General features: G+C 40.5%; 1 protein-coding gene across 14 annotated transcripts in view; it reads left to right on the top strand.

The window, feature by feature from the left end:
* LOC147026448 (focal adhesion kinase 1-like) overlaps nucleotides 1-13,649 on the top strand; it is a 168,193-nt gene that overhangs the window by 60,799 nt on the left and 93,745 nt on the right. For all 14 annotated transcript variants that reach the window (XR_015058348.1, XR_015058349.1, XR_015058351.1 and 11 more), the window contains 4 exons: nucleotides 49-164; nucleotides 443-543; nucleotides 4,893-4,982; nucleotides 5,403-5,607. Coding sequence is in view for 8 of the 14 variants with exons in the window: in XM_085881878.1 (XP_085738004.1) it covers nucleotides 49-164; nucleotides 443-543; nucleotides 4,893-4,982; nucleotides 5,403-5,607 (512 nt within the window). In the remaining 6 variants the exon portion in view is untranslated. The remainder of the gene's footprint in view (nucleotides 1-48; nucleotides 165-442; nucleotides 544-4,892; nucleotides 4,983-5,402; nucleotides 5,608-13,649) is intronic.

Consider the following 13,649-nt stretch of genomic DNA (forward strand, 5'->3'; position numbering starts at 1 on the left):
AATAGGTGCTATTGTATAAGGAAATATGATTTCGTCTTCTTTTTGCAGTTGAGGTCCTACCTGCAGGCGAATAAGTTTTCACTCGACTTGGCTACGCTCATCTTGTATATATATCAGCTCAGTACTGCCCTGACCTACTTGGAAAGCAAGAAAATTGTACACAGGTAGATTATTCGCAGTTGAACAAAAAAACTCATCGGATATCAAATGGTGAAACATTTGATATACTTTTATTGTATTATGGGCCAATTGAAATGCTGAAACAGAAATTTCATCACTTTCTCATTCCTTGCTTTGCTACCTTCTTTACAACCAACCCTTCCCTTTCTTCCATAATAATTTATCTGACAACAGTTTCAATATTGAAATGGAGTACCTGATAAGCTCGTTTCCATTTGTTGCTTCACTATAACTAAGTGGTCTGTACCTTCCATCTACCCAGGGATATTGCTGCGAGAAATGTCCTGGTGTCAGCGATAGATTTTGTGAAACTTGCGGACTTTGGTCTCTCAAGACACATGGAGGATGATTCTTACTATAAAGGTAAGTCTTTCGGTGGGGAGGGAAGGGGGGTTGGCAGGATATACTAAAGGTATGCACACATACATCTGATACCTCTGAGCTGTCTAGCCTTGATTCGAATATCAGCCCAGCTATAAACTATCACCCTGATGTTTCGGAAGCAGGTCAAGGCATGAATCTGGGTGTCTGTTGTTCGGCTGGATGTTTAACTGGGCATCCTGTCTGCCAGCATCATTTGGTTGATGTCAAATATCCCACGGTATCTTGCACAAAGAGTCGGCAAGCCATCGCCAGCATCCTGATCAAATTAAAAAATTACTGCTCTAACCTATAGAGAGCATTGCATTAGCAGCACAACTGTCTCCCCAGTGATGTTACCCGCAGCCACGTGCTGCATATGAACGAAGAAGAAGAAGAAGCTGTTAGGAGTGTTGAAAGCCTTTGAGGTTTATACATTTTTTAGAATGCTACGTTGGGAGATCAGTGCATCCCTGACTTGACATGAAAATTCAATTGTTGAAATTGTCAAAACATGAAGGACATATTATCATTTTGTGAAATCAAAGTAATTCTGGAATGAAATGCCCATATTGTTGGACATTTGGATAACTTTTAAATGTGATTAAATTACAAAGTGGATAACTTTCAAGAAACTTACTGCAGGTTTTTTTTATTTCTACAGTGTCTGAGACTTAGGTAGGAGGTTTTACATACATCTAATTCAGGACAATGTATTGGGGAACATCAATAAAACATTACAAAGACTTTAGTTGAAGACAATGGAAAATCAAATGCAGCTTATGCAATTTGAACCTGCGATCTTAGCTTTATGAGCTAATAAAAATTGCACAGTTGGGAATGCCAAACAGGCCAATCCAGATGATGCCCATTAGGAAAGGCAGAGTAGGGGTTTGATAACTGCCACAGATTGAATAATGTTTTTACAAAAATTTAAACAATTTTAACATTTATAATGAACAATAACACTGTTTTTATTTTATTCTATACCTGGCCTTGGGTCTGGCAGCATAACTTTGAAGGTATGTGGACTTGTCTCTGAGCTGTCCAGCCTGGATTTGAATCTCGATCCAGCGATAAACTGTCAACCTGGTGTTTCACATGCAGGACAATGCATCAGTGTGTGTCCTCCATCGAAAGGAGGTTAAGCAAAATGTGAAAGGGCAAAGTCATCGTGACTATGAATACCCCTTATTTGCCCTGCCGCAGTGCGTCAAGCATGAGACGTCCCATGTTTTTTTTTAAATCGCTTCCGTGTTTATTTATTTATTTATTTACCATTGAGCCTCAGTCTGTCTGTCCAGGCCGTAACATTTTTACTAATTGAGCATTTGTCATCAAATTTTCAACAAATCTTGATTATGAGAATATGGAGAATACTAATTAATCAAATGTACAATTTTTTTTTAAAACGGTTGGTCTCACCAAGTTTTCATTTGAGTCCAAAGTGGATGCGGACTGACTTTGCAATTTGAGATGCTTTCTAGTTTACCTTGAAATGCAGATTATAGTTATTTTACTTTGGAATATTTTCGTATAAAGTTTAATGATTTTCTTCAGGTTAGAGATAAATTGAAAGTTCAAAGTTTGCTGGGTATTGTGGATGTGGATGGTTGCTATGAAATGATTTGACTGTTGATGGAGATGCTTTTTAAACAGTGATACTAGATCGATTATGATGCTCACAACAGGCATCACAAAGCTGGCTCTCCCATATGCCCTCACCTATAAATGCAAAATACCTTTTCCCCATCTTAGAAATCGGAAATGAGCTCTTAATAAGTAAATCTCACAAAATATAGATAACTTTGGTAATTGTGATGAATTACTCAATTACAATGAAATTATGGGACAATTATTGAATGGACTTTTGCTATGTCTGAGATTTATTGCTTTTTTTTATATTTCTCTGTTCACTTTGTCCACTTCTGGCATAGTCAGCTCCTTTCTCATGGTTTGGTTAATCTAAATCATTTGAAACTCACCCATGCTCAATTGCTTTGGTAATGGCACAAATAAGACCAAACTGGCACATTTCCTTGGCATACATATAGAGTAGCACATGAATGTGGAGCACATTGATGGTATGTAATGAACCATAAACGAGTTTTTTTTTTAGTCTGTCTGCATATTATGTCTAAATGACAGAATTTTGCAGCCTTCCTCTCTGCACCCCCACTCCCTGCCCCCTTCTGCTCACCCCTTCCACCTATCACATACCCACTCTCCAACCCACCTTTTATGCCATTGTTTTTATTTGGATTAATTAAGGCAGGGGTGGTGAAGGGGGGGGGGGGGAGTGTACTCACTGACACCTTGGCTTACTTTGCAATTTCTCTAAAGGAAAGGCCTACACTTTTAAGGGTTACTAGATGACCCATGAACCCATTGGGTTCCCGTTGTGACAGCGGTTGATAAAAAAAAAAAATCATTTCAAAAAAACGAAAGATAGCTCCAGTGAACTATACCACTGAGGTTGTTTGCATTGATCAAATAATCCCGGAGTACTTGACTGAATCGGGAATTGATTTTTTAAATAATTTTTTTCGTTGCCCAATTTGAACGAAACTTGAGATTGCACGTCAATGTGAAAAAAACGGAGAAAAGAAAGTCGAAGAAATTATTGTGCCTAATCTTCTAAGCACAATTTTATTGTGTACCTGCAGTGCAATATTGTCCAAATAATGCTTCAGAGGGTGGAGCAATTCAGTTTGTTCCAACACTGCTTTTATACAGACAGAGGGTTTGTAACTAATCAACAAAAGTTGGGACACCTGTAGGAATTGTTTGCATCCACTTTCAAGACTTGATTTACTTCCATTGCTGCAGAACAGCTGCAGTTGCGAACCCATTACTTGTTCCCTGAAAAGAGCCATTTTTAACAACTCTGAAATTTACATTATTTTTCAGTTTTTGCAAACCTAAACTTTTTTTTTTAAACCTCTGGCAGTTTTCCGCTTAGCTTTGTACCATTTCAGATTATTCTCTGGACTAGAACTGCTTAAATTTCAATAAAAACTGAAAAATGGGGGTGTTCTACAACTTTTGACCAGTAGAGTATAACTTTCTTTGCATTGACTTTAAACTCAGCATTTTTACCCATCGCTTCACTGATTGATTTCATCAAAAGGCAGCATGTTGTACTTCACAAATATTTTGCTCTATTCACTTTATCATTTGCCAGAACTTATCTTCCATCTGCTTGAAAATCGGATAACATCACCTTTGTCAGCCAACCTTGCTGCTAATATGTGGCGTGACCAAAAATCACTTCGCTTCGCTGCAAAGTCCCTGTGTTTGGTGCTCTGGTTTGAACCTCTGCTTAAAATGAGTGAAATGAAACATTTTGAAAATTTTTAATTATTGTTATTCATATTTCAACATCACTGAAATGCATATTAATTTGTTTACACTCTCTTTATACTGTTTATGAAGATCATTTGCAATACCGGATACCACTGGGTGGCGCTATACTATACACATTTACATAGAGAGAATTGATGTCTTCCCCAGCCTCTGACCCCCTCTCCCTCAGATATGCTTGCCTTACAGAACCTCTTAGGCAACATGCACAATTTGGTTGAGTACTTTTTTAGTTTTTGAAACAGATGTAAACAAACAAACAGATATACAAATTCACTTCTATAGTATAGATTCTTGCAGCAAGCTTCACATTTCGTTTTTCGTTGTCTTGATGGTTTTTCTTTGGTGTTAGTAGAACAAAACTCTGGCATTTCTTGAAGTATGAAAATGGGGTATAATATGAAAAAACAAAAATTGATTTTAAGAAAATGTCATTTTTTTTTCTCATCAAGAAAATGTTACTTTCCCCATTTGTATTTTGAAATGTGGAAGAAAATTATTTTAGCCTCTAGAAAATAATGCTTATGATTTTCTTGAAACAATAATTTTTTTCTTGGGTTCAAGAAATATTTAAATACGTAAAATAATTTTTGGCAGTGTAAGTAATGCCGCAGGCCAGTAAGCAAGAATTGGGACTTTCTGGCCAGCATACTGGCACTCAAGTGCCCACTCCTCTAAAAGGATCCTGAGGCTCTTCTATGTCTCGAAGTAAGACCAAGCAGACGGAACATCTGACAACATCCATACAATATATGACCCTGCCTGTGAAGGATGATTTCAGATTGTCATTAAAATGATACTCTTTAACTCGGACTAGACAGAGCACTGAGTGATCCAGTGAAGTCACTCTGACTCGGCAAGTATTGTTCTTTAAGCAGCAACTTTAAAGTTTCATAATTCAGACAAAAATAGTGAAGATAACTTTGTGTGTGTGATATTCAAATCTCCAGATAGCATAATAATAATTAACCAGTCTGTTCTCATTTCAGCCTCCAAAGGAAAGCTGCCTATAAAGTGGATGGCTCCCGAATCGATCAATTTTCGACGGTTCACAACCGCCAGCGATGTGTGGATGTTTGGTAATTGTCTGACATGATTTTCTCATTGTACACACTATATTAACCCAATATGAATGCTGTCAGCTTAGATGGTAGGTACCTAAGGATGGCATGAGGTGTACATTGCAAGTGAATAGGTGAGTCCTCGCATGTCTTGAGTGGATTATCCAAACCTGCCTGTGAGTGGATTAGCCATTTATGTGGAAGAATGGATAATATTGAAAAAGCCTTTTCCAAAATGAATCGAGGTACAGAGTTCAACGCCGCAGACCAAATCCAAGCAAATTTTTGTTTTCATTTGAAACCAATTAAAGCCAAAAACACAATTCGTGGATCTCCACATGTACTCATAGGTTAGCATTTCAGCATCATTGTAAAAAAGTAATAATTGCAGTCCAAAATATGAAGCTTTGTTTTTCTTTTCTGTTGTGTGCATGGCAGGTGTATGTATGTGGGAGGTTCTCATGCTGGGTGTGAAGCCCTTCCAGGGTGTTAAGAACAGTGAAGTGGTCGGTCGTATAGAGGGAGGGGAACGCCTGGCCATGCCCCGAGACTGCCCTCCTACACTCTACAGTGTCATGAGCAAGTGTTGGTCCTATGAGCCAATGCAGAGGCCTGGCTTCCAGGAACTAACGCAACAGCTTGGGTAGGTGAAATCTGAGTGGTCTTGCTGTGTGACATCAATATCGCATCAACCTAATGTACTTGTACCATATGCTGCTGATATCACGACCACTTTCCCAGAATATCTGGGCTTGTCACAACATGGTATTTCTAACACATGTCCTCCACTTGAGTGGCCTATCATCTGTACCAGTTACTAGTTTCTTGTTGTCATTTTATAAAGTGAGACCAGTCAAGCTCCCTCACCTTTGACTCGCAAACCTCAAACCAACTTTTTGTTGTTAATTTACGCTCACTTTTGACATGATTTCATTGCTGATCATGCTTGGCTGCCTCTGGTGAAGTTATCTACATCTTGCAGAAAGAAAAATGGCAGAATTTTTTTGACCCCCCTCTTCCCCCCCCCTCATTCACATGAATGCATCGCCCTTCCTTCAACTATGACAATCCCATCTCACTCTCATTTACACTCCCCATCCTCTCCCCCACCCACAACCCTTCCATGTGTGTGTGTGTGTAGACGGCCCTTTGCCTTTCATAATATACATATATACTATGGATCTATCCATTGGAATCACTAGAAACAAACAACATATATTTTGTACAACACAAAAGTGGAACTATGAGAACCTCATCATAGAAGCCAGTGTGGGAGAACAAGGCTTGATTCAAGCAGCCAAGTGCAGATGCAATATTGGCCTATGCAATGCCTGCCCACTCGCAAAGATAGCCAACCTGACTGAGCATGTGTGTATCGGGACATTCAGACATAATCAACTACTAGGAGAATGTAGAAGAAAGATTCAGTCGTATATTGGTTGGAGTGTCTGCCATGAGTCTGGAAGGTCAGCTATTCAATCCCGGCCGAGTCATACCAAAGACTTACATATGTTAAAAACTGCTTCCTTGCTTGACATTTAGCATTGAAAAGGATAAGAGCATGGACAATCCTCATAGGTTGGCATCCATGTGGAGGAGGAATCTCCTCCTTGGGAAATGCCTTGTTGAGTGCGGTGAGAAAGGCACCACCATTGCTGTAGAATTGCTGCGACCCTGAGTGCCTTGAGAACTATTGGCTTAGTTGGCACTTCCCCCAAGCTTAGTGGCTGTGTTAGGCTGAGGTCACATTTGCCACGGCGGCCATGGGGTCTCCAAAATCTGTGGCCACTAGCAATTATACGGTGGCCGTAGTATTTCCATGGTCACACAATGTAGCAGTCACATATGTTTTTATTTTTCAGGGAGCCGCACGGCGTATTTATAAATTGTGGAGACCGAAAACGTGGGGGTGCCGTACGGTCTTTGATTTGATGTCGCACGGTGACCTTAGGGCATCGCTGCGGCAGCCATATAATTTTCAAGGCAGACGCATGGTGCCGGCAAGGCGACCGCAGGGGGACCCTAAGGCGAACGTGTGGCCAGACGGACGGTAACGAGTGGGTATATATACCAGTTCTTTTTTTTACTGAAATAAAAATATACCAGCATATATAACTGAATATACTATAACTATAATATACCGTGGTGCCCCCAGAATCCGAACGCCCCATTGTTTGAACAAATTAGAATCCGAACAATTTTTTCGAGAAAATTTTGCCCTAAAAACCTAATACATTTTCAAAAACCGAACACAACGTGGCGTTCATGTTTGTTCATGCGTCTCCCCCACCTATTCGACCCGCATATTCGCGCTTTGTTCATTCAGTTCGTCGGAGGAAGTCCTCGTGAAAGCATCTCTCGTGTGTCGATTGATACTTTAGGCCTCAGTCACATTTACTCTACGGCGAGGATACGGCGGCCATACGCCCTCTGAATTGACAGAAACGTGCAGCGGCTGCAGAGAAACTGAGGTGGCTATATTTTACAGGTCGGAAGGTCGCTGTGGAATGATAACGCGGAGTTATAACTTTTTTCATTTCTACATTCGCCGTAGAAATTCGACAAGCCGAAACAAAAGAACTGGTAAAAAAAAAAAAAAATTAACTCATTCGTTACCGTCCGTCTGGCCGCACGTTCGGCTTAGGGTCCCCTTGCAGTCTCCTTGCGGTTGCCTTGTGGGCACCTTGCGTCTGCCTTCAAAATTCTATGGCCGCCGCAGGAACGCCCTAAGGTCACCGTGTGACATCAAATCAAAGACCGTACGGCACCCCCACGTTTTCGGTCTCCACAATTTATAAATACGCCGTGCGGCTACCCGAAAAATAACAAGGACAAATGTGTCCAAGAGCAGCGTCCAAAACCTAAAGGTTTTGTCGGCTAAAAAATAAAAAAAATTTAATTTCTTTTTTTAAAACAACAACTTCCGATATTTTGTCACGTGCCTTCATTAAGCCAATAGTGAAACCCGTCATAATGTATTTACGATATATCATGTATTTACGAAATATATAATGTATTTACGAAATTACAATACGATAAATGGAATAATCTTTAAATAGTAACGTCAACTTTTCGAAAATTTAAAGCAAATGTCCGAATAAATTTAAAAGTTCATGATAGACGCTCTCAAAAGGCGTCTATGTGAGTATGTGTACATGTGCTCAGTATTTAAGGTGATCCGGATCTTGTGTATACAAGAGCCGAGTCCGAGATATTAAGGTTTTGTCTTCACAAGAAGAAGAAGAATAATAATAATAAGAAGAACAACAACAACAACGCCGAGCTCTCTATGAGCAGCGTTCGCTACGCGAGATGCTGCTAAAAACATATGTGACTGCTACATTGTGTGACCGTGGAAATACTGCGGCCGCTTTATAATTGCGAGTGCCCGTACATTTTGTGGACCCTCCGGCCGCCGAGGCAAATGTGTCAGGCCTTACCTCGTGTTTTCACCTTCATTTGTGATGTTTTTTTTTTAATCATCTTGTGTTTTAATTAATAACAAAAAAAAGCAATTCAATCACGTGGTGTGACGGACTGTCGGGCAAGGATTGAATTTCACAGCAAAACCAGTTGGAATTTGGAATATCCATGATTACTTCAGCCCGATGCGGTTGATGAAAGTGATTGTAGTTCTGCGGGCATCATGATTGATGAGCTGCCCTGGGGGCAGCGCTCTCGCAGAGTGCGCGAGCGATCCGAACCCAGGCCGGAGCTCGAGCCTGTGTGGACCTTTGGATGTGGTGATTGTACCAGTTTACATACAATACACCGCCACCGAAGGTCATTTACTCATCTTATTTTACCTTAAACATGGGGAATTTCAGTTTAAAGTGTCTTGAAAGTGGATTTTCTTTGTGTCCACGAACAGATTAATTCACTCCATTATTTCTTCTTGGGAAAATATTTTTGGAATCCGAACTTTTTGCAATCCGAACAGTCTCCTGAAACGAATTAAATTGGGATTCTGGGGGCACCACAGTATAGGCAAACACCTATACTCCGATCTCTAGCGGTAGCGCACGGTTGACGCAGACTGCCACGGAGGCCATACGTAGGTGCACGGCGGGCGTAGGGGAACCGTGCGTCGACCCTGCGTTGCCCGCAGGTAGTCACACAGACTGCAAGGCCACCGTACGGCGACCGTGGTAATAGTGCGGCCGCCGTAATTTTTTGGGGGTTGGGAAAATTCATTTTTCATTGAGAAGAGCTTACGGCAGCCGCACGAATAAGGCAAGCCCACCATACGCCCTACGTACGGTCGACGTGGAACACATCTACATCATAGCTTGGCTTGTCGAATTGCTACGGCGAACGTAGAAATGAAAAAAGTTATATCTCCGCGCTATAATTCCACGGCGCCCCTACGGCTTGTGAAATATAGCCAAACGGCGTAGGGCCTCCCTGAGGCCTCCTCAGTTTCTCTGTGGCCGCCGCACGTTTGTCAATTCAGAGGGCGTACGGCCACCGTATCCTCGCCGTAGAGCAAATGTGACTTAGGCCGTAGTCTCATGTAGCAGTCTTGTATTGTGTCTCATGTATTTGTTTTTATTCCCATTTGTTTGAGATGTCTGTGTGATAGCTCCACTACAAGCCTTTTATCCTCTTAAAAAGGATGTGGTTCACAGGATGGTCTGGAGGTACACACTCACCTCAAAGCTGTGTCGCCTGGGTTCAAATCTCGGCCCAGAGTTTCACCGGCATGCTGATTCATCGTTGTGTGTGCGCCGTCCATCAGATGGACATTAAACTGGGTGTCACATCTGCCGGTATTAGTTGGTGGTCATTAAAAATCCCATGCTGTACTTTGCGACAATTAGGCGAGCTCCATCTGGCACCATGGGCAAGTTCCAAATTCCTGCCCTCACTACTGCTGGGCAGACAATGACAAACCACCAAGTAACAAGAAAAAGACAAAGTGCAGAGCACGATACTTGCAAAATCCACTTGCCCTCTCCAAAGGTTGCCATGGATACATAAAATTGTCCATTTCATTCAGATTAAAATTGACAATATTAATCAAAACTCAGGTCAATTGGATGAAAATTGATATTTCAGATTATAATTAATTTTAGAAGTTTACCTTGAGTTGACCTTTGACCTTTTGACCTCAAAAATAGTTGCTTTCCCAATTAATTGATGGACTATGCAAATCCTGTTCAACTTTCAAGTCAATCGGATGAAAATTGAGGATTTTTCAGATTAAAAATTGATGATTTTAGAAGTTTGACCTTACGTTGACCTTTTGACCTCCAAAAATAATTGGTTTCCCAATTCAGTGATGAAATATGCAAATCTTGTTCAGTTTCAAGTCAATCGGGTGAAAAATGACTATTTTAATAATCTGATCTCAAGATGACCTTTGACCTTTAACCTCTAAATCAATAGACTTCTCAGTTGAGACTACCTCTACAACTTGTTAAAGTTTCATGATGATCGGTTTAGAATTGTGACCTGTAGGCGACAGACAAACAGACAGAATAACAAAATCGACTGACCAATATACTTGAAAAATCTTCAATTTTGTAAGTAATAATTACTTGGAAAAATTCCTCAGCAATCCTGAGGAAACCAATGTTTCACTTGCTGAAGAGAGGAATATAACCTCCAATCTCCAAAGACCAACTCCAAAGCATCTGAAAATGCAAAGCCCGTCTGCGTCCACTTTTTATTTGGACTTCTTCTTTTCCGTATGTTCATGACGAAAACAGCTAAAAACAAAAATACAAAATTTATAATTTTCGGTGACCTTGACCTTTTGACCTCAAAAGAAATAGACTTCAGTGACACAATATGCAAACCCTACTCAAATTTCAAGTCAATCAGATGGAAATTGATGATTTTGTGACCTTGATCTTTGACCTTTTGATCTAAAAAAAACAAAAACAAAATTGGCTTCCAACTCTTGATTACTGAGCTCATTCAGTGACCCAATATGCAAATTCTGGTGAACCAATTCAGTGACCCAATATGCAAAAAATTTCAGGTCAAATGTATGGAAATTGATGACTTTATGTGACGTTGACCTATGGCCTTTTGAACAAATTATTAATGTCTTCTCCATATTCTCTTAACCAAGCTTTGTTGAAAATTACAAAATTTGTCGATTGAAATTTGTTGACAAACAAAAGCTCAAATGGTAAAACACACACACACACACACACACACACACACACACACACACACACACACACACACACACACACACACACACACACGGTATTTTGCTACGCAGGGGATGGGTTAATAATCATGAATCGCCTTAAAGCTTGCTTAAGAATGCTACTCAACTGAAGTTCCTTCGCTGGCTCATCATTAGAATTCGACTTGTTTTGAACCATATTTCTCAATTTGGTCTTGGTTAACAGTTGTCGATCACAGGTCTCGTCTCTTGTCATTTGTAATCTCCTTTAGCAGTGTTAAAAGGTATAATGGAGCTTTTCCAAATGCCAACACACCTGTCTTATTTTTATTCCCCTTGTAATCCTCCGGTACCAGAGGTAAAGTTGTTGATGTTCACTTTTTTCCATTCGCAAATATCTACTTCACCTGGCAGTCATGAACATCTTTTTGTTTGTACTAATTGGCCTCCATTTTAATTTTCAAGCCTATAGGGCCGGAACAGAACTCTGAGTGCATCTTTAATGATCGACCCATGAGCAATTCTGCAGGTGTAATTTCAATCACAGTCGACTGGGGTTCAGTACTTGAACAAGAACCTCAAGACACATGACCCCATGCTTCCACCATCAAGTTTTTTTTTTTTTTGCCTAACAGCACATTTGCCTATTCCAAATTGGATGTTGGGTGATTATTGAGCCTTTGTACTTTGTGACACTATTCTATTGTGTTATGTCAACAGTTGGAATTTCTCACTCATGAAGATTTTGCCATTGTCTGGTACAACAACCGACAGTAAACTGTGATTTGCAAAAATTATTGTGAACCTTCCTGCTGCGAAGTTTGTGAATTGTAGACCAATATCTTTCAGGTCATGTCTAAAGATTCATGAGCAATTTACAGGTGTTTTAGCATTCTCCTGTGACATAGCACATTATTGGAAAAAAAAAAACACAAGTCTGAAGACGACGATGGTTCACGAGTGGTATTTGATGATGTAGATTGTTTCAGAAGTCAAGGATGAGACAATGTGATAATGTTTGACCAAGTTTATAAAAATGATCATGATGTGGTCGAGTGACAGGTTATTAGCTGCAAAATGTCAAAAATCTGGTTTCGTTCAACAACTTTCAAAATTTGACCTTTTCATAACCTTTAAAGGTCACAAGACAATGTTGTGGACATTAAAATAAGGAAACAGGATACGTGCTATAGATTAATGAAGTTAGTTCGTCGAAGAAGGTCGAAAACCCGGTTCGATTCCCACAACTTTGAAAATTTGACCTTTGTGAACTTTAAAGGTCAAAGGTCAAGGATTACGACCTTTGGTGCAAAACTTCCTCTGGAACATTCCAGGAACAATATAACGTTATATAGGCTATATGGCATTTCACACTCCTCGGATTATTATCCATACTTTGATGAAATCGGCGTAAAAACAAACTTGAAGGGGGTGCCACGGGGCAAGTTGTTTGAGATAGAGCAAAATGGTTTCAAGACTTTAGGTGGGGAATGACCTCAAGATTATGCATAAAAATATTGTCATCCTCGCTCTCAAAGTTTGAGCGGTCGTATGATTTTTATGTCAAAATTCGAAATTTTCTAAGTTCGTGACCTTGTGACCTTAGGACGAAAATGAAAAATCGAGCTCTGTGGGGCTATGCCGGTGCCATTGCGCTAACCAAATACCAAAACCTCTGCCAGATTTGACAAACCCCCAAGGAGAAGATGCAAATTGAAATCGGCTACCCCCTAAAAACACATGTTTTTTGGGCATGGCTCTGCCCATAATGGGCGCACCACGCCCATTCTCAGGAAAACACAACTAGATCATGTATGATATAAACCTCCCACCAAAATTTTATCAGGATCGGATCAAAACCCACGGAGCTATGCTCGGGACAGATAGACAGACAGACACAACAATAACGAATATAGTGGTCACTTGTTTTTTTTCGTGAAAATATTTTTTCGTGAACCAATAACACTCAATGTCTATGGCATATTCTGGCCACCAAACATCCCTGATAGCATATCCTATAATATGAAAAGTATAAGCAGGAGAAGCTGAGGTATGGATATAGCCTCATCCTTCCTCATCTTCATCATCCTCCTTCATATACAGCACACTGCTGCAGGTAACATCATTGGCTGAAGGTATGGTTGCACCGCTGATGCAATTCCCCCATTACCAGTACACTGGTACTCATTTTGCCGACCTCAGAAGGATGACAGACTGAGTCAACCCTACTTGGTGTTAATTCAACCGGAGACAGGGGTTTGAACTCTGGGGTTTGAACCGGAGACGGGACCCTAAGATGACAAGCCAGCCACCCAAACTGCTAAGTCAACACCAGGCTTATGTAGCTTAGTATTCATATGGATATTAAGCTGAGAACCTTTTGAACCTCCTTCATAATTGGATGCCCTTCATGTAATTTCTTCAGGACCTTTTCTCTCCCTGGTGGTGGGATGATGATGATGATACTTGCTCCCCAGAGCAAACAACCATCCTGGAAAGTGTCCTGGTATGTGCGGTAAGGCTTAACTGCCTGGTTAAACTTG

The sequence above is a fragment of the Eptatretus burgeri genome, chromosome 5 (assembly GCF_056783735.1).
Source record: "Eptatretus burgeri isolate ZD-2024b chromosome 5, Ebu_testis_v1, whole genome shotgun sequence".
Classification (NCBI taxonomy): domain Eukaryota; kingdom Metazoa; phylum Chordata; class Myxini; order Myxiniformes; family Myxinidae; genus Eptatretus; species Eptatretus burgeri.